Source organism: Gymnodraco acuticeps, unplaced genomic scaffold (assembly GCF_902827175.1).
Source record: "Gymnodraco acuticeps unplaced genomic scaffold, fGymAcu1.1, whole genome shotgun sequence".
Lineage (NCBI taxonomy): Eukaryota > Metazoa > Chordata > Actinopteri > Perciformes > Bathydraconidae > Gymnodraco > Gymnodraco acuticeps.
This window is the reverse complement of record NW_022989810.1, coordinates 647,325-667,512: the sequence shown is the minus strand read 5'-3', so window position 1 is coordinate 667,512 and position 20,188 is coordinate 647,325. Positions and strand designations below refer to the sequence as shown.

The window sequence follows — 20,188 nt, the reverse complement described above, 5'->3', positions numbered from 1 at the left end:
TCTTCCAGCAGTATAATGAAGGCTCCAATTAAAACCTTTTAATAAACACATATATTTCCATTAGCCTTTTTCTTTGCTTCAAACTACCATGTTGTCTTTCTATCTAAAACTATATTTTTCTCGATGAGCAGCTAATTATCCATCCACAAAGCGTCTCAGAGCAGTGTCTCCAGCTGCAGTGAAGTGCAGGTTGCCAGGTTTTGGCTTTGGTATTTTTGCTTATTTGTTTGAAAGCATCTTATGGCGCATTTCCACTGCAGCGGGTAGCCCCGTTTAAGCGTCCTTAACCGTCCTCAAGCGGCCAGGCCAGTTTTTGGTGGCCTTTCCATATAGCCTAGTACCGGCTAGCGGGTACTTTTTCCGGCCCCATAAAATCGTGGTTCTATCAGACCAGGGCCAGGGCTGAACTAGTGACGTCAACACTCTCGACTGCTGATTGGTCAGAGAGAATCGTCACAAGATCGCGCGCGAGTTCATCCCTAGCGTCGCATATATATCTAGAAGCAAGCTTGCAGCATTTTTATAAACAGCATTTTGTAAACGGATGAGCTACAAAAATGGCTACGTCTAATAAGAAAAGCACACCGTGGTCGACCGAGGAGGTGACGACGTTCCTACATCTCATTGGGGATGATCAAATCCAGCGGGAGCTCGACGGAACAACTCGAAATGTGAACAAAAACAAAGCCGATCGCCCCGCCTACACTGCGTTGCTACCCCAGGTCCTAAACTGTAATGGGAATGCGCCACGGCCTCGGACGGCCAGCGAGGCAGCCGAGGCCTGAGCGAGGACGCTTAGGGACGCTTAAACGGGGCTACCCCGTTGCAGTGGAAATGCGCCATTAGAGACACGGAGAGACAGCTGTCCAGCTGTTCATGCATAAAATGCATTTGCTTTACTGCAGTGCTGAGTCCAGTATCAATCTGTTCACGTCTCCAAAAAGCACTAAACACAAGAAGTAGTAAAGTATTGCACGTAAGAACAAAATGTTCCTTATTTCCCTCTCATTCAGCCCTTCACTGCTTTAGTACGGACGAGAGTACCTTTGGCAATAATTCCACGAGGGGCTGAAGAAGATGAATACAAATACCTGGGGTTTGATTCTCTGATGTTTATGAGCTCTTCTCTAGTGAAAGAGCTCAATGTGCTGCGAGCAACAACAAATAGAAAACAACACAGTGTGAAGCTGACCGTTGAGCAGCCCGACCAAGCAAGGAGGCAGAGGCAGAGAGTTCAAATATAACCCAGTGTGGGCATGTATTACTCCTTGTGGTACATGACACAGCCTCAATATTACTGTCTCATGTGAACACAGTCAGCAGCAACAAGGATCTCACACACACAAACAGGAAACACAGAGCCTAAATACACACAGGACCAATCTAACGAACAAGACACAGGTGAGGGGGGAGGAGACAACACAGGGCACCAGGTGAACACAATCACCAACAATGAAGCTACAGTTGCAAAAAAAAATGTGAACCCTTTGGATTCTCCACACATAGCGTTGTGTGTTCCTTCCAAACAACTCAACTTTGGTTTCATCTGTCCACAGAATATGTTGCCAGTAGTGCTGTGGAACATCCAGGTGCTCTTTTGCAAACTTCAAACGTGCAGCAATGTTTTTTCTGGACAGCAGTGGCTTCCTCTGTGGTGTCCTCCCATGAACTCCATTCTTGTTCAGTGTTTTACGTATCGTAGATTCGTCAACAGAGATGTTAGCATGTGCCAGAGATTTCTTTAAGTCTCTAGCTGACACTCTAGGATTCTTCTTCACCTCATTGAGCATTCTGCGCTGTGCTCTTGCAGTCATCTTTACAGGACGGCCACTCCTAGGGAGAGTAGCAACAGTGCTGAACTTTCTCCATTTATAGACAATTTGTCTTACTGATGAACATCAAGGCTTTTAGAGATACTTTTGTAACCCTTTCCAGCTTTATGCAAGTCCACAATTCTTAATGGTAGGTCTTCTGAGAGCTCTTTTGTGCGAGGCATGGTTCACATCTGGCAATGCTTCTTAAGAATAGCTAATTCAAAACTGGTGTGTATTTTTTATAGGGCAGGGCAGCTTCAACCAACACCTCCAATCTCGTCTCATTGATTGGACTCCAGGTTGGCTGACTCCTGACTCCAATTAGCTCTTGAAGAAGTCTTTAGCTAGGGGTTCACCCTGCACTGTGAATGTTTACATGGTGTGTTCAATAAAAACATGAAAACATATAATTGTTTGTGTGGTATTGGTTTAAGCAGACTGTGTTTGTCTATTGTTGTGACTTAGATGAAGATCAGAACACATTTTATGACCAACTTATGCAGAAATCCAGGTAATTCCAAAGGGTTCACATACTTTTTCTTGCAACTGTATACAACCCGTAACGGAGGCCGAGATCTATGGGCCCAGAGATCACCTCCGTTACACACAGTGAGACCACAACACAGAGGCAGCCATACTCAGTGCCATCAGTTGTATTTTTCAAAATGATTGACCATGTGACTAGTGCTGAGCATGCTTTCAGAACCATGGACAGCGCTGTTTCTTGTGAGAGTAGGTGTGGCACTGTCAGAAACAAAGCAGAGATTGTGAACCCATGTGCTTCCTTTCAGTCTTAGTAAATACACTTTGGACTCTCATTCAAGTCACTTCATTCATCAAGTTTACGACTCACCTCCCAACACTCTCTGATTGCTCTGTAGCTTTCAATCAGAGCTCTGGTGGAGTCAGCTCTGCAGCTCCACCTACTGCACAGTGGTGTCCGAGTCTTGCTGATGTTCATGTCCAGGTTGTTACAATTAATATTTCATTCCAACTGTGAAGTGATGCGATACAGTGACGGTAAACTGGAGATCAAAGAAATCTTCACAGCTACCGTCAGTGCTGGCAACTCAAGGCACAGAATGGAGAAAGGGGATTGCTTTTTTTGAATGATCCAGGATTCAGTAATATTCACAATGCATGCTTCTGGGGCCAGATGATGAATCATGTTTATGACCCATTCAAACTGCTCCTGTGTGGCTGTGAAGAGGCTCACACCAAAGCATTCTCTCCACCTCTTCCCTTCCTCGCTGATAAAGCACATGGGATATTTCCATCTAACTCGTTGGCCCCATCATCCCCGATGTTGGCTCAACTCCCATCACTGTTTCACGTTTCTTCAAGTGCATCTGCCTAATGAAACTCGTTGTTGTCCCCCCCCCCCCCCCCCCCCCCCCTTCCTGCACCTGGCTACAGCCTTTACTCACATTAGCTGCTGCATTAGCCTGAGCGGTTGGGCAGACTTTAGCTTCACTGCTAGCGCCTTCTGTTGTGGCTGGACACAAACAGATGTCTCTGTCCTTTTCAAAAAAAATGTGTGTGTGTGTGCGTGTCAGGGTATAGATGAGGGCCCTGGGGGCCTGAAACTCGTCTCTGATATCATCCGAGAGAAAATGGGGATTGATGTCAGCGTCGTCATGGGATCAAACTGAAACAAGAAAACTGGAGAGAAAAAAATCAAGAGATCTGAAAATAATACAGTGACTTTTTAGAAACGGATTCCTTTATGTGGTGATCAAAGTATAAAGTCTCAGATGAATTGGTCATTATAAAGACTATATCATACCTATAGCATGTAGGATAACTCTAACAACATGTCTTCACACTGGTGCTACTGATATATAAAATAGAACTGATCATATCAACCAGTTTGATCTTGATCTGTCATTTTGATACATACAATATCATATATAAATCAGAAAATGTTAAGCTGTAGTCATAAACTTAAAGGTTCTGTTCTGTACACACACTTCACAACATTGCATTATAAACACAATTTATGAATGTGTGTGTGGGGGTGCGTGTGTGTTTTCAGGCAGTATAGGGTTCTGGAGAATGGGCTGCTTTTCAAAGAGCTGCTGCAGACTCCAAACTTCAGGATCAGAGTGGTGGATGATGCTGATACAGTGGAGCTGTGTGGAGATCTGAAGGTACACACACTGTGACACACACACTGTCATACTGTACACACACTGTGACACACACTGTCATACTGTACACACACTGTGACACACACACTGTCATACTGTATACACACTGTGACACACACACTGTCATACTGTACACACACTGTGACACACACTGTCATACTGTACACACACTGACACACACACTATCATACTGTACACACACTGTGACACACACACTCTCATACTGTACACACACTGTGACACACACACTCTCATACTGTACACACACTGTGACACACACACTCTCATACTGTACACACACTGACACACACACTGTCATACTGTACACACACTGTGACACACACTGTCATACTGTACACACACTGACACACACACTCTCATACTGTACACACACTGTGACACACACACTCTCATACTGTACACACACTGTGACACACACACTCTCATACTGTACACACACTGTGACACACACACTCTCATACTGTACACACACTGACACACACACTGTCATACTGTACACACACTGTGACACACACACTGTCATACTGTACACACTGTGACACACACACTCTCATACTGTACACACACTGTGACACACACACTGTCATACTGTACACACACTGACACACACTGTCATACTGTACACACACTGACACACACACTGTCATACTGTACACACACTGTGACACACATACTGTACACACACTGTGACACACACACTCTCATACTGTACACACACTGTGACACACACACTGTCATACTGTACACACACTGTGACACACACACTGTCATACTGTACACACACTGACACACACACTGTCATACTGTACACACACTGTGACACACACTGTCATACTGTACACACACTGACACACACACTCTCATACTGTACACACACTGTGACACACACACTCTCATACTGTACACACACTGACACACACACTGTCATACTGTACACACACTATGACACACACACTGTCATACTGTACACACACTGTGACACACACTCTCATACTGTACACACACTGTGACACACACTCTCATACTGTACACACACTGTGACACATCCTTTTTCTACTGTACATACTGCCCCTAGGTTCAATTCTCACAAAACATAACATCCCCTTCCATTGTTACGCTGACGATGTACAGATCTATCTGCCTCTCAATTAAAATGCCAACTCACTACAGCAGTTGATGGACTGCTTAACAGAGATTAAATCCTGGCTGAGCCAAAACTTCCTCACCCTCAATGAGAGCAAGACCGAGGTCATCTTTTTTGGACCCCAACCTCCAGCCTCCCCGGTTGATATTCTGGGCTCCCTCAGTAAAAACATCCTCCCCTCTGTCATGAACCTTGGAGTGACCTTCAACAGCGCCTTTAAATTTGATAAGCAGGTTAGCACCGTAGTCAAGACCTGCTTTTTTAAAATACGACTATTGGCTAAGACCAAGTCGTTTTTATCTTTTAAAGACCTAGAAAGGGTTATTAACGCCTTTGTTACCTCGAGACTGGATTACTGCAACGCTCTGTATGTGGGTATGGACCAGGCATCAATTAGATGCCTGCAGCTAGTTCAGAATGCAGCTGCATGTCTTCTCACTGGCCATAAAAAGCGTGACCATGTCACCCCAATTCTGGCTTCATTGCACTGGCTTCCAGTTCGGTTCAGAATAGATTTTAAACTCCTTTTATTTGTTTTTAAAGCCTTAAATGGGCTGGCTCCTGCCGATATAGCCGAACTCCTCCATCGCTACACCCCAGGCAGAGCCTTAAGGTCGGCTGATCAGCTGTTGTTGATAGTGCCTAAGACCAGGCTTAAAACCCGAGGGCATCGAGCTTTCGCAGTGGCTGGCCCTAGGCTCTGGAATACTTTGCCTCTCCATGTGAGGTCGGCCCAGACCCTGGGGGTTTTTAAATCAACACTTAAAACTCACTTTTTCTCTCTGGCTTTTGTTTAATTATCTATTTATTTAGTTATTTATTTATTCATTTAGTTCTTTATTTTAATATTTATAACATAACATAGGATTTCATAAAGTATTTTAAAAATAGTTTATACATTATTCAAATATAGGAATAGTAGATAGGATTACTTAAAATATAGTACCTTATATTTCATCTTTTTTCCCTTTAGACCCTTGCGGTTTATTCTTAAAAACCCTTACCCTTACCCACCCGCCATTTTCCCTCTGCTGGTCTATGGCCTTGTAGAGGGTAACGGGATACAGAGTCGCTTAGATAAGCGGGGGAGTGCATCTGACGAAGAGATAGGTTGTTGTGCTCCCTATCTCTGTTTCTTATCCTATATCTAATAGAACTGCTCGGGTCTTGATAGATTGAGTGGGGAAGTTCATGAGATCTTTCTAGAGGGTTATCAAGAATTACTTTTATCCAATGACCTTTTCCCTCTCTGTCTGTGTCTGTGTATTCTCTTGTTCCGATTAACCCAGCCAAATGTTTTTTCTTGTTTTGTATCTATATCTACGCCGGGATCCGGAGTCGAGGCTGATCCTCTTGCTGTAGTCCTGTGTCTTGGATCCTCCATCCTGAGTTCTGGATTAAGTCGTGGACTTCGGGTCGTGGCTGAACCTGTCTCTGCGGTCCTGCCTGGGTCTCGTCATGCTGCTTCCCTGAAGGCTTCCACAGGATTGTAGCTGACATCCTCGTGGATTCATCTTCTTATTACAGACACATGCATTTCCTAACATTCGGTCTATATGCTGTAAAATGTATTATCTCTTCGATTTACACACGGCATCTATTGCACGTCTGTCCGTCCTGGGAGAGGGATCTCTCCTCTGTTGCTCTCCCTGAGGTTTCTCCCATTTTTTCCCTTTAAACTGTGGGTTTTTCCTCTGGAAGTTTTTCCTTGTACGATGTGAGGGCCTGAGGATAGAGGGTGTCGTTTTTCTCATACTGATATTCTGAACAATCTGTGCTGTTGTATTTGCTGTAAAGTGTCTCTACTGTAGGCTATTTTTATTATATGTACAGCACTTTAGCTCGACCAAAAATCGTTTATAAATGTGCTATATAAATAAAACTTGATTTGATTTGGTACACACACTGTGACACACACACTCTCATACTGTACACACACTGTGACACACACACTCTCATACTGTACACACACTGTGACACACACACTCTCATACTATACACACACTGTGACACACACACTCTCATACTATACACACACTGTGACACACACACTCACATAAGAAAGAAAGATGGCTGCCGCGTCTCTAGCTCCTATCCAACTCTGCATTGTTTTCCTTATATTTCAGTGTTTGCGTACACTTCAGTGTGTATTTTTTACTTTTTTACATGTATATAGGCTTCTTGCACTATTTTTTATTTGTATGTTTGTATCTTATTATATATGTTGCATTGTTGGAGGATTTTCATTGCCATTCTACACTGTAGCTTTGTGCATATGACATTAACACCTTTAAATCTTGAATACAGTACACACACTGTGACACAGCCTCAATCTCATACAGTACACACAGAACACACAACTACACTCACAAACTGTACCACACAACCTCGTTTATAAATGTTCCCCGAGTTATTTAGTTTATTTATTTACCTATAATATTTCAAATGATTGTTATTAAATGTTGCACTCAGGTGTGTGTGGTGTGCTGTGTGTGATGGTGGTGCTCTGTGTTGGATCAGAACATTGTGGCAGTGAGGGCCAGCCTCTGTGACGGGCTGGAGTACAGTGACAACACCAAGGCGGCTGTGATCCGTCTGGGGCTGATGGAGATGATAGCCTTGGCTAAACTCTTCTCCAAGAACGGCCCTGTTTCCACGACAACCTTCCTGGAGAGCTGCGGTGTGGCCGACCTCATCACGATATTTTACGGCGGCCACAACCGACGAGTGGCGGAGGCTTTCTCGAAGACGGGGAAGGTAGGGGCCCCATCACCAGAGGGCATGGATCTGATGGACCTCCAGGCTTCTCTAGGCAGACGACAATAATACTTTACAAGTGTTTAAATCTCTGCAGGTGTTTTAAGTAAACGTTTTTCCATTCACTTCTTTCTTAGGTTAATCTTGTTTTTTCATCTCTACAATTTCTGTACTTTTCTTGTCCTGCCTTGGCAGAGCGTTGAGGAACTAGAGAGGGAGATGTTGAACAGACTGAAGTCCTGCCACCTCTGTCCAGGTGTACCACATCCTCCAACAGAAGGGCCTGGTGGACAAGTCAGTATACTGTCTGTCTGGAATCACTGTACCTGTCTTTAGGTATTTGAGGGGTCTAGTATTTTAGCTCTTTACTGCAGTCATGTTTAGACTTAAATTAATTGTTAGATACCTATTTCCTTTTGTTCTACTTGCAAGATGTTCCAAATTATATCTGTTAAAGAGGCCCTATTATTACTTGGGATTTTAAATTATCAGCCCTCACCGACTCTTACACTTTCCTGTAGGATTCAAGGCTTTTATTGTCATTCGTACATAGCTACAGTGTAGTTATATTGATGAAGATCTTAGGTCCCAGGCTCCTCCAACAGTGCAACACAATAAAACAGATGAAATAGTGCAAGTAAATACAATAAAATAGAAGTAGTGCCATAACAGTCTATATCATTTGTGAGGGAAACTTCTGAAGCAATTGGAAACAGGACTCAGAGAGACACGAGGAGAGCTGGAGCTTTGATGGAAAACACTGACGGGTTTATTTGAAGCTTTGGCCGGAGAATTCACAAGACATGTCACGAGCCACGAGTTGACAGGTTCACAGGTTGATAACAAATATGGACCCTGAATCTAACTAGAGCTGTCGTCCATAGAACAGAATATGCGCCAGGGAACCTACGTTCCAGGAAAGAAAGGCCTCTAGATGTCCCTGAACAATAAACTATCTCATGTCAGCTTGTGCTCGGTCATAAACTGGCAACAACAATGCGCCCAAGCTGCCCCTCCTTAAGAGAGATAGCAGCAATACCCAAGGCCGTAGACCTATGCCATGGGAAAAGAGACAGTGAAAGGATGATGGTGTTTGTGTGTCGTCAGCAAACTTCACGATGGTGTTGGAGCTGTGTGTGGCCACGCAGTCGTGTGTGAACAGGGAGTAGAGGAAAGGCCTGAGCACGCAGCCTTGAGGGGCTCCGGTGTTGAGGATCAGGGTGGAGGATGTGATGTTTCCCACCCGCACTGCATGGGGTCTGCCCGTCAGGAAGTTCAGGATCCAGTCACAGAGGGCGCTGCTGAGCCCTAGGTCTCTGAGCTTGATGACCAGCTTGGAGGGCACAATGGTGTTGAATGCTGAACTGTAGTCAATGATCAGCATTCTCACATATGTGTTCCTCTGGTCCAGGTGTGAGAGGGCAGTGTGGATGGTGAGGGCTATGGCGTCGTCTGTGGACCTGTTTGCTCTGTAGGCAAACTGCAGGGGGTCCAGAGAGTCAGGGAGGGAGGAGGTGATGAAGGTTTTGACTAACCGCTCAAAGCACTTCATAATGATGGAGGTGAGTGCTTCTGGGCGGTAGTCGTTGAGGCTGGTGATTTTTGTCTTTTTGGGGACAGGAACGATGGTGGAGTGTTTCAAACATGTGGGGACAACAGACTGCAGCAGGGACCTGTTGAAGATGTCTGTGAACACCTCTGCCAGCTGAACTGCACACACCCTGAGAACACGGCCAGGGATGCCCATCAGGTCCAGGAGCCTTGTGTGGGTCAACCCTTTGAAAGGATTTGCACACATCTGCCCTGTTTAAAACAAATGGGCAGGGCTCCTGATCCTTCTGTGCTTCCACAGCCTGTCTGATCTTGAATCGTGCAAAAAAACTGTTCAGCTCATCTGGGAGAGATGCGCACGCAGACACTCCCGCAGCACCCCCCGCTGCTCCTTTGTAGTCTGTCATTGTTCTTAGTCCCGCCCACATGTTCCGGGTGTTACACTTTTTGATGTATTTTAGACATAAATATGTTTCCCCGTTGTGTCAAAGAACTCACAAAGTGTCAGAAAACAAAACCCTCTCTCTTTTCCTCCGAATGGACAGAGCTGATCCAGATTTGCATCCGGTATGACGAAATATCTGAAATGTGGGCTGGCTTTACACCCACGGTCCTATCAGAAACGTTGCTATCAGAAACAATGCCGACATGTTTTGGACGTAATATGGTCTGTGTTTACATTAGCAAGCATCACTAACACTCAGAGCTAACTGGAGAGAGTATGTGTAAAAAAGCAGGAAATAAAGAAAGGAACTCACCTGTGGTAAACCCGCAAGAGAAAAAGCATTTGAGCTCCATACTGTTTTAGAAATAGTCCTTGATGTGGTTTTGAACATGATATGGCATTTAATCACGGCAGCATTTAGCTGAGAATCTCTCTGTAGAATTCTGAGCAGGGATTAGCTCCCACCCCAACTTTCTTCCTTTTTTTTTTTTTTAAAGCTAAGGGCCCAAAATCAGCGTTTCTCTAACAGGGCTGAAACAGAGGGATATGAGGCATGGCTAGAATGGGTGATATGTTTGGTATTTTGAGCAAAACACATCATCGACATGTATTTTATATTTGTTTTATATATCTGAGACCCAGAATATATGCCTCAAAATAGTATGACAGGAAACCTTTAAAGGGGACCTATCATGCAAAATGCACTCTTGTACATATTTTATACATGAATATGTGTCCCCGGTGTGTCAGGGAACTCACCAAGTGTCAGAAAATACAACCCTCTCTCTTTTCCTCTATACCCAAATCTCTAAAAAAAAAGAGGCTGTAACGGATCAGATACAGACTGATCCAGATTTGAATTATTTTCTACGTCACAAAAGGGGTGCTCCGCTTAGTGGTCAATTCTCCACCTATCAGGTGAATGAGCGGTTGGGCCACGGCCGGCCATATAGTGGCGAAGTCACGCCCATCTACTTCCGGTCCATGGGACCTTATTTCGAAAAAATTATGTATTGAAGTCAATGGAGAGAGAAAACGTATCTTTCGATCCTGTTTGAATTGTGACACGAATTACACATATGATGTTTGTCAATCTTAAAAAATAATTTCCATGTCAAAAAAGTCACAGTTTTTCGTAAAACTGTTGAAATATAAGACTATGAAAAATACGCAACTAGAAAGACTACAAATCCCAGAGTCGCGTAAGTGATGTCATAACTGATGTCACAATTGTTTTCCTCCGCTAAATATAAGAGATGGATAAGAACTTTAACAAGATGCCTGTGTGCTTGGTACCAAGTTGTTACCATCATACCAGCAATGGGTCTTGCTCGTTCTTTCGCTTCCCGTCTGATGAAAGGACCAGGAGTGGCTAGACCAAGTTAGCTACCTAGCTAGTAGCTAGCACGTTAGTTAGCATTACAGCCTTAGCCTTGTCATTTTTATTAGCCTTGCCCTTGACATGAAAGTAACATCAAGTAACCCAAAATGTTAAACAGTAAGAATAGTAGTCATATTTCGTGAACCCTTTGAAGAGTACTGTCACACCGGTGTGATCATTCTATAATACACCATTTAAGCCCGGGGGAGAAATGCTAACGCTAACGCTACATTAGCATCCGCGATCTTTTCTACTTCATGCTATCTGCACAAATGGTTGACATTAAACATTAAAAAGATCAGGCAGTTCAGAGAGAATCGAAGGAAGGCAGGCAGGCAGGCAGCTTTGCGTGACATTCTTCTGGACGTGTTTCATTGTGGTGATAGTGAGGGTAGTTAATCCCTTGTTTAGCAAGACAGTAGTGATGGCCATCTTGGTGACGTGTGTTGTTGTCAGTGCTTGAATTGGAATGAAAAAGGTGCCAGTACTCTAAAATCAGCAACTTTTTCAAGTCAATTTTATATATACAGCCCACAAACAAGAATTTGGCTACTATAATGCTGGTGGGTTTGTCTCTTTACTACTGTATATTTTAGAAAGGTTCACTGTACTTAACATTTTTTATGATAGGCAGCGGATATGGCTAAAGCTCAGTAAGGTCAATATTAACTGAAAATATAGCAATCAAAGTCTAGATCTTCTGCTGAAGACACATGAAGCAGAGACCTTTCAGGTGAGAGCCCCTCTGGTGGTGTTCAACATTAATGACAAGGAAACAAAGCTCTGGTCAGAAGCATTTTTTATAAAAAGCTTTAACAAAATTAAGTATTTCTGTACATTTTGAATGCAATCTAACTTTCCAACTCAGAAAACGAAAAAGTGCCAAAAGTCTTCTCACATGGCTGAGCTGCTTTGCAATATACTTCACCACTGAAGAATACAAATATGTATAAAGTAAACTATGATGCAATCTAACTTTCCAACTCAGAAAAATGATAAAGAGCATGAACAAAGAACATGTAAAAACAAATGCAAAATTTGCACAATCTAAAATGAGAAACTGTAACTGCAAGTAACAAAGTCTGAGCCATGGTAAAGAGTTACATTGAACACCAAGCTGATCAGATAACTCCCTGGTTGGTCTGAAGTCCTTCTATCTCCAGGATCTGTACAAATCGGCACATTATGCCAAAAGTCTTCTCACTGGGTGAGCTGCTTTGCAATATACTTCACATTGTTAGAAAAGGCTCCAGAAGGCCTTGGGGACATCAGTATCAGGGGCTGGAGCTGGACAGGCTCTTTCATCAGCACTTCTCCTTCCCTTTGCCAGCCAGGACCTCACATACTGTTCCGGATTGAACTGTCCTAGTGATGGTCCATTACATTTAATGAAAACCAGGCTGGACAGTCGGCTGACAGAGAGAGCATTCCTTTTTGCAGTAAGGATATCGTTCATGCAACTGAATGCCCGCTCACACTCACTAGTGGAGACAGCGATGGTTCGGACTGCTTTAAGTAGAGGCTCCATGGCAGCAGGTGTACGGGATGCCCTGGTTTCCTTGTATTCGCGAAAGCCCTGAACAGTCTCTCTTCTGTCCACTTTCAGCACTTCGCACAAACGTAGCACCTCTACGTCCCCATACTGTACGTCTAACTCCTCTTCAGGCCAACTTCCAGGATGGATAACTTTCATGTCCTGGATTAGCTGATTGTCCCGGGCCTCCCGGCCATGTAATGGGATTTCTCTTGTGCTGACATGAGAGGAGGTTGTGGAAGTCATTCTGTGTCTCAGATTCTCTACCATACTGCGGAAAAACTGACCTGCATGAATCTGTACAAGCCTGCCATTCTCACGCAGGGCAACACCCTTGAAGGACTTCTCAGCTAGAGCTGTATGAACTGTAGTCATGTGTGGGCCAGGCATGGTGACCATGGATTCAAAAACTCGTATTTCTCGAGTTAAGAGCCTATCTGCTGTAGGCAGTGTCATCTCTCTTTTTTGGACTTGCCGAGAGAGGTCGCTGAGCTCTGTGAGCGCATCGTACATCAGTCCCAGATTGCTGACAAATGTTGCAGATGTGAGCACATCATCCAGGCCCTTGTACTTTGCTCTGTCTCTGGAATCCCTGCTCGTGTCGTTTGCAGCATTTGTGAAGTGATCATATAGCACTCGGTAGTTTTCCCAGACTGCTCTGACGCTCCTTTCACTTGAAGCCACCCAGCGGATGGACAAAACACGCCCTATCACCAGGAGACGCTGTCCGACTGCTTGCGCACACTGCGCTAACTGCCTCTGATTTTTGGGGGAGGCATGGAACAAGGAATAGAGTTTGTCAAAAAAGATCTGGAAATGATTGAGCCCTGAGACCTCCTTGACCACATCCCCAACTGCCAGCTCTAGACGATGATTGGAGCAGTGCCACACAAACAGGCTTGGGAATTTACTACACAACTGGGTAGCAACGCCTGTTCTCTTCCCTAGCATGACTGAAGCCCCATCACATGCAAAAGAAACGAAACACTGACCTAAAAAGTCCTCGTTAAAATCTCTTCCAAGACACTCCATTAACGCCTTTGTGATGTCATCAGCCGTTGTTCCATCCAACTCGATCAGCTCCCAAAAAAACGTTTCGGGCTCAGCATCAGCTAATGCTGAGCGTAGACACACAACAAGCACCGTTTTACCACTAATAGTGGTAGATTCATCGACCAAAACACAGAGTTTTCTTTGGTTTTCTGTAATGTCTTTTGCCATTTTTTTCTTCAGCTCATGAGCTATGTGGTCGATGATTTCGCCACAGGTTTTATTGGAGTGCAAAACCCTGCCCACGTTCAGCCCATTCAGTTTCTGTACATTCAAATCAATTGGCATGTCTGTGAATGGCCGGCTATGTTTGCCAATTTTATATGCCGTTCGAAAAACTCTGATAGTGGTGTCTAATTCAGATTTATGCATAGACTGCACTTGATGTTGAATAGTTTCACGTGAAGCAGATGTAAGGATGTCAGCAGCTTTTACATGGGCTTGTGATTCTTTATGTTCTTTGATTTTTTTTCTCAGGCTAGCTTGTTGTTTGCCCTTGTCAACACCGAAATGAGACACTGCACACTCACCCCATTCAGTTGACAGTTTCAGTCCTTGTCCAGTGTGTATTCCCAAAGATTTGACATCTCTGCATATCCGACATCCTAGCTTCTTATCTTTAAGAAGGAGCCATGCATTGGTCTTGCAAAAATATTGCACCTGGTCCGTTGTCCAGCAGTCAGGTGCATCGCTTTGCCCGGTGTTGGTGGTGGCAGTTGCGCCAGCAGCAGCTAACGTTAGAGGCTCTGGAGGAGGCGGCGGAGCTAGTGCTAATGCTAATGCACTAGAACTTGGAGCAGGAGGATCAACCAAAGAAAGCTCCCCATCAGACACAATCTCCAACACAGGCACAGCATTCTCTGTATTTGAAGTTTCTTCCAGCGACAACCGCTGTCTTTTTGCACTTTTATTAATCCACGCTAACATTTTAGAAATGCTAATTTGTGACGTGACTTGCCTTCTCTCGGGGGCGTGCCTGCTCTGTTCTATCACTCTACATAGCCACCCACTGGGTGGGAGTTGCACTGCATAAACACAACACACGTGCATCTAGGTATGTAAATTGTAAAGCATTAAAACATGGTTTTACTAACAGTTTTCAGTATGTTGTTACTTCGGCATTATTATTATTATTATTTTGAAACGTGTATTACTATTAAATCACGGTCAAATAGGTTAATTTTGACATAGTCGTTTCCACCACAGTATGTACATGGAGAAGATAAGCCCCGCCCCCTCTCCAGCACGTTCTGTTTGAATGACAGGAGTAAACAGCTGACAGCCGCTGTGAAACTCCAGCGGTTAGAGCGATGAGAATGTCCGTTCAGCACCTCATGACGCATCTACTGAGTACCGGGCGGCTGTATATATATATATATGGATGTATAATAAGAACGGCGGGAGAGTGTTGAGTACTGGCACGGTGCATGAGTACCGGAGTACCGCCAGCATGCCGGTACTGAGCAAGAAGTGCCGGTACTCCATGGGTCAGAACCAGAAGTGCCGGTACTGCGTACCGGTGAGTACCGGCCCAATTCCAGCACTGGTTGTTGTGCAAGACCAGAGATGTAGTTCATTGACCGTTTCACACAAATGGTGTCAGCTGTCGTTGATATTATAGCTTTTTTAGCTGTCAACCAACTCCCTCTCAGAGGTGACCATGATTCACTCCACAGCATGTCCGAGTGCAGTGCATAGGAAAATGAACCATGCCCAAGGCGGGCTAAACAGTTCATCGTCTCCGTCTCTACTATTTCTCTCCGAGTGCAACGATGAGGAAGCTGCCATCCTTAACCAGTGTGCCTTGCTCGTGATATACCAGTGTTTGTGCTGCCACGCACACAATGTTTCAAAAGTGGTTTCTATGTTGCCCTTTATTTGTGTATGTATTTGCGATAAGTGTGCGTCTTTACGCAATGACGTTGGCCTTACTGTTTGATATTGTGCCGCAGGCCCGCAGCACATGACGGTTTTGTGTGCCCTCCCATGAAAATCATATGCCCTCCCTTTAGATTTGTTCTGGCGCCGGGTCTGGTTGTATGTGTTGATTTAAATTGACATGCATCTGCTAAGAAATAAAAAAATATTCCTTTTTTAACTAACGTAGCAACGGCAGGAACTGCTTCGATAGCGTTTTTGAGGAGCTTTTTGATTACAGATTTGAAAACATTGTTGCTTGCTTTAAAAGTAGCACAATTCATTATGTCAAACCTTGGAATGTATCCAGATATCCCTGCCCTAATGCCAAAGTAACTGGGAACTGAATATGTGTCGCCGTTTGATGTCTATGTCTGGTCCGCTGCGTAAAAAGGAGGGTTTCTGCCCCATTACTTCTCTTCTTACTTCTATAAGAATAAAACACGGAGGACGGAGATCTCTTTTTCTCCCCCTCTTCTGACAGCCCAGCAGCTGATCTCAAAGCACGCTGCCCTCTCCTGCAGGGGGGCGTGGTCAGCTGCAGCTCACAGAATCAGTCACCTGCAAAAACAGCGCTGGAAAGACCAAATAGAGCGAAATGAGGCATGGCTAAAATGCAGGATCTGTTTGGTATTTTGAAAAAAAAACGATATTTATATACTTTATATAGGTATGGCCCTACAATATATTGTTCAAATATAGCGTGATATGTCCCCTTTAAGTAAGGAGTTGGTTAGCCTAGCTTAGCATAAAGACTTGGACCATGTCTCCTAACTCACTGAGTAACAGTGGCGAACCGTCAGGGCCTTCAAGGTATTCAGAGAATACCCTGGAACACTCAGATAAAACAAACAAAACATCGATTTAATTATATAAATAAAATGTAATAAAATGTATGTAAAATGAATAAATGAGAATCGTATCTGTGTTGTTGATCTGTAATATTACAGTGTTACGTTGATTTGTTTGTCCTTCTCGGACCATGCACTACGCATTTCAGTGGTTTTGTGTTAGAAAAGAAAGCAACCAATCAGATCTTGTTCTGGGTCTCTGGGTAGAATATCCTTCAACAAGGTATTCTACATCCTTGATCGAATGCCCTGGTCGTTGCACTGAATGAGAGCGTACGTTTGGACTGACAGTTTGATCAACCAATCATATTTGACTTGTGGGCGTATTCTTTCAGAGTTTCCCTCGGTTCCAGGGTATTCTAGAAGGCCCGCTAGTTAACTGGCTCGAGACAGAGGATCTATGAATGCGACGAAGCAATTCATGCCGTTTTATTGTTTTTAACGTTGAAATGACAAGTGCAACAGGTAAAGATGAAGTTGTTGCGGAATTGGTGTGAGTACCATTTTCAAGACGACAATTCTGTGAAAAGACGGACATTATAATGCCGCGGAGGGGGGCGGCGGCGGCGGGGGGTGTGTGTGTCTACAGAAGGTCCAGTTGTGATAGACACGGTTCGCCACTGCTGAGTAACCTATTTGTATTGTTTTTTTATTTATTTGTAGTTATACTTAAAGGGGACCAATCATGCAAAATGCACTTTGTGATGTCTTTTATACATAAATATGTGTCCCCGGTGCGTCGGGGAACTCACGCAGCGTCAGAAAATAAAACCCTCTCTCTTTTCCTCCGTACGGGTGTACAACAAGCGGATACAGATTCCATCCGAACTGAAAATCGGCAGCGGACCCACAGAAAGTGGCTATCAGAAACAATGCCTGACGTGTTTTGGACGTCTTTGTTGACATTAGCAAGCCTCGCTAACACTCAGAGCTAACCTGTACTGTAGAGCACATGTGTTTAAAAAGCAGGAAATTAAAAAAAGGAACTCACCTTGTGATAAATCTGCAAGAGAAAAAGCATTTGAGCTCCATACTGTTTCAGAAATAATCCTTGACGTGGTTTAAACAGGATGGCGTTTTATCACAACCGAATTTAACTTTATCTCCGGTAGAATTCTGATCAGGCATTAGCTCCGCCTCCTCTTGTTTATTTTTTTCAAGCTAAGGACCCAAAATCTGCGTTTCTCTAACAGGGCTGCAAAAGAGGGGTTTGAGCAGTATGAGGGATGGCTACAATGGGTGAAAAGAACTTCACAGACATGTTTTATATAGGTATAAAATACAATATTATTTTTCAGATATAGCATGATAGGTCCACTTTAAGAAAATAATTGTATTACTTGTTCCACCACTGTTAGCACCAGTGCTCCATGATGACAGGATCATCTCTGAGTCTATAGAGTTGATATGAGTTTATACAGTTATTGGTCTGAGTGTGCTCCTCTCTGCAGGTTCCCTCTCTTCACAGCAGTCTATCAGATTTGTTTCGAGGAGCGACCCGTTCAACAGATGATTTCCTGCCTGCAGAGCCACCCAGAGCATGTGTGATCAGGGAGTTACATCAACACCAGTTTAGCATAAGATGCTAATGCTGTGAGCCTATAAGCTTACCTTTGGACTGTGATTCTGAGGTCCTGCAATGGGTTCAGTGCAAATACTGTATAATGTCCTTAATCAATTCAAGTTCAGGTAACATTTACCAAAAGGAACTGCACTTTGCCAGATTTCCAGCAGCCAACAAATACCTTCTCATCTGATAACAATACTGCATACTGTCATCCTTTTGAAAGGTACACTAAATCAATAATATTTTTGGGTAGACTGTGGTGTTAATATCCCAATGCGGGAGTTAAAGCAAACGTCAATTAAATTATTACTGATCCTCACCTGGTTTCCTGATGCTTCTATAGTATGGATTTACTGCTGCAGCTGTGTGTTGTTATGTGTTTCTATAACTCATGTGGGTTCTGTTTTTTCCTGGTTTTTGGTTTCTACCCCACAGTCCTCCTCCTTTCTACAAAAAACAACAGGCTCCATCTTTTGCTAAAGTAGCACAAATGATCATGTCATTGGCTTATTCATACTATTGCGTTATATTGCAGCTTTGCTGTTATTATTTTTGCTTTTTATAATGATATTATAAACAAGTTTGTATTCACTTCAGGTGTTTTCAACCTAGACTTATTTTGATGTATTATATATGTATATACGTTTGACTCACTCTGCTGTTCAGCTTTTAGAAACACTATGTTTTGCCCAAGACCAGAATAAAGTATTCCAGGTTTATGACCAAATGCTAGAAGTGAACCTCTGTTCACTTAAAGGGACAGTTTGAGAAATGCTGAAACAACTCAAAACAGCAGCCATTATAACGTGGGACTGCATCTGTGTCATATTGATGCCCTTTAGTTAAGCCCTGCACAAGCACAACAGCACCAGACTATGCATTTTGACTTAGGATGAGATACGGATATTTACTCTGTGTTTCAGTATTGTGTAACTTCAAAGGATTTGTGTTCATGCGTTTTCTTTTCCTTTCAGGTAAATATCAGTCTATGGTAAATATACAGTAGTTGCGAAAATACTCCCACATCTAGCACAGAAATTTGATTAATTGTGTACCGGCAGACATGAGTTTCAATCCTACAGTAAGTCAGTAATGCATTTGGATACCCATCATTAGCTCAGTGTCAAAAACATTGAGATTCTTCCTTTCAATTGTTGCCAAGTAGCAATATCATAACATGAAATATTGAAGATTGTATAGAGCTCTTTTCTATTCTGAGTGTCCTCACAGTCCCAATAGCGCATCCCAGGACCCGCTGTGTGCTGGACAGTCCCGACAGTTCCCTTTGAAAAGTGCTGTGCTCGGCTCTTTATCTGAGGGGGCGAGCCATCTGCCAATCGAGTGAATTAGGCTGTGTTCAGCATAAAGCCTTTTATCCTGTAAGAGTGAAACATTGTGAAAACATGTCCATTAAAGCTAAACTCTCACCTTTTTGTCACTTTTGTTTCTGTGCTGAGCATTAGCCGCATTAATGGATTATGAGACCTGGTAACTGTTCCACTTCATTCCAATGGTAATATTTTTCATCCGGCACATGACCCCAAAACTTTTTCTCTTCCTGATCTGTCTCTGTGCTGTGAGTCCACTGCCAATGATCACAAGTGAAGTGAGCCTGCAGGCCTGTAGTTTAAATCCATCCATCTGAATCAAAGCATGAAAGCCTGGAACAGATGAGGGCTTAATCCACTGTCCACGGAGGACAATGAGCCTGTTCTGACTGGTGCATCAGAGAATTTCTTGTTCTTAGAACAACTGAAACTCACTGTAATGCGGGTCTAATGTAGGAGCTGAATACACAATCATCATACCATCAGCTGACACTGATACACACACTCGCAACTTTAAAGGGGCCATGTCATGGCCATTTCTACTGATCATAATTCCATTGTTGAGGTCTACTAAAATAGATTTATATTGTGCAATTTTCCAAACTCACATTGGTTTCTCATACAGCATCTCTGTATAGTATGTGTATTCACTCTCTGTCCTAAACGGCTTTTTGGAGC

At 43.5% G+C, this 20,188-nt stretch overlaps 1 protein-coding gene across 1 annotated transcript in view; it reads left to right on the top strand.

The window, feature by feature from the left end:
* Positions 1 to 18,163, top strand: part of LOC117554082 (glycerol-3-phosphate dehydrogenase 1-like protein) — a 47,441-nt gene extending 29,278 nt beyond the window's left edge. The window contains 6 exon segments of the mRNA XM_034228323.1: positions 3,371 to 3,514; positions 3,869 to 3,964; positions 7,650 to 7,886; positions 8,082 to 8,122; positions 8,124 to 8,180; positions 18,067 to 18,163. Coding sequence (XP_034084214.1) covers positions 3,371 to 3,514; positions 3,869 to 3,964; positions 7,650 to 7,886; positions 8,082 to 8,122; positions 8,124 to 8,180; positions 18,067 to 18,163 — 672 coding nt within the window.
* The last annotated feature ends 2,025 nt before the right edge of the window (positions 18,164 to 20,188 follow it).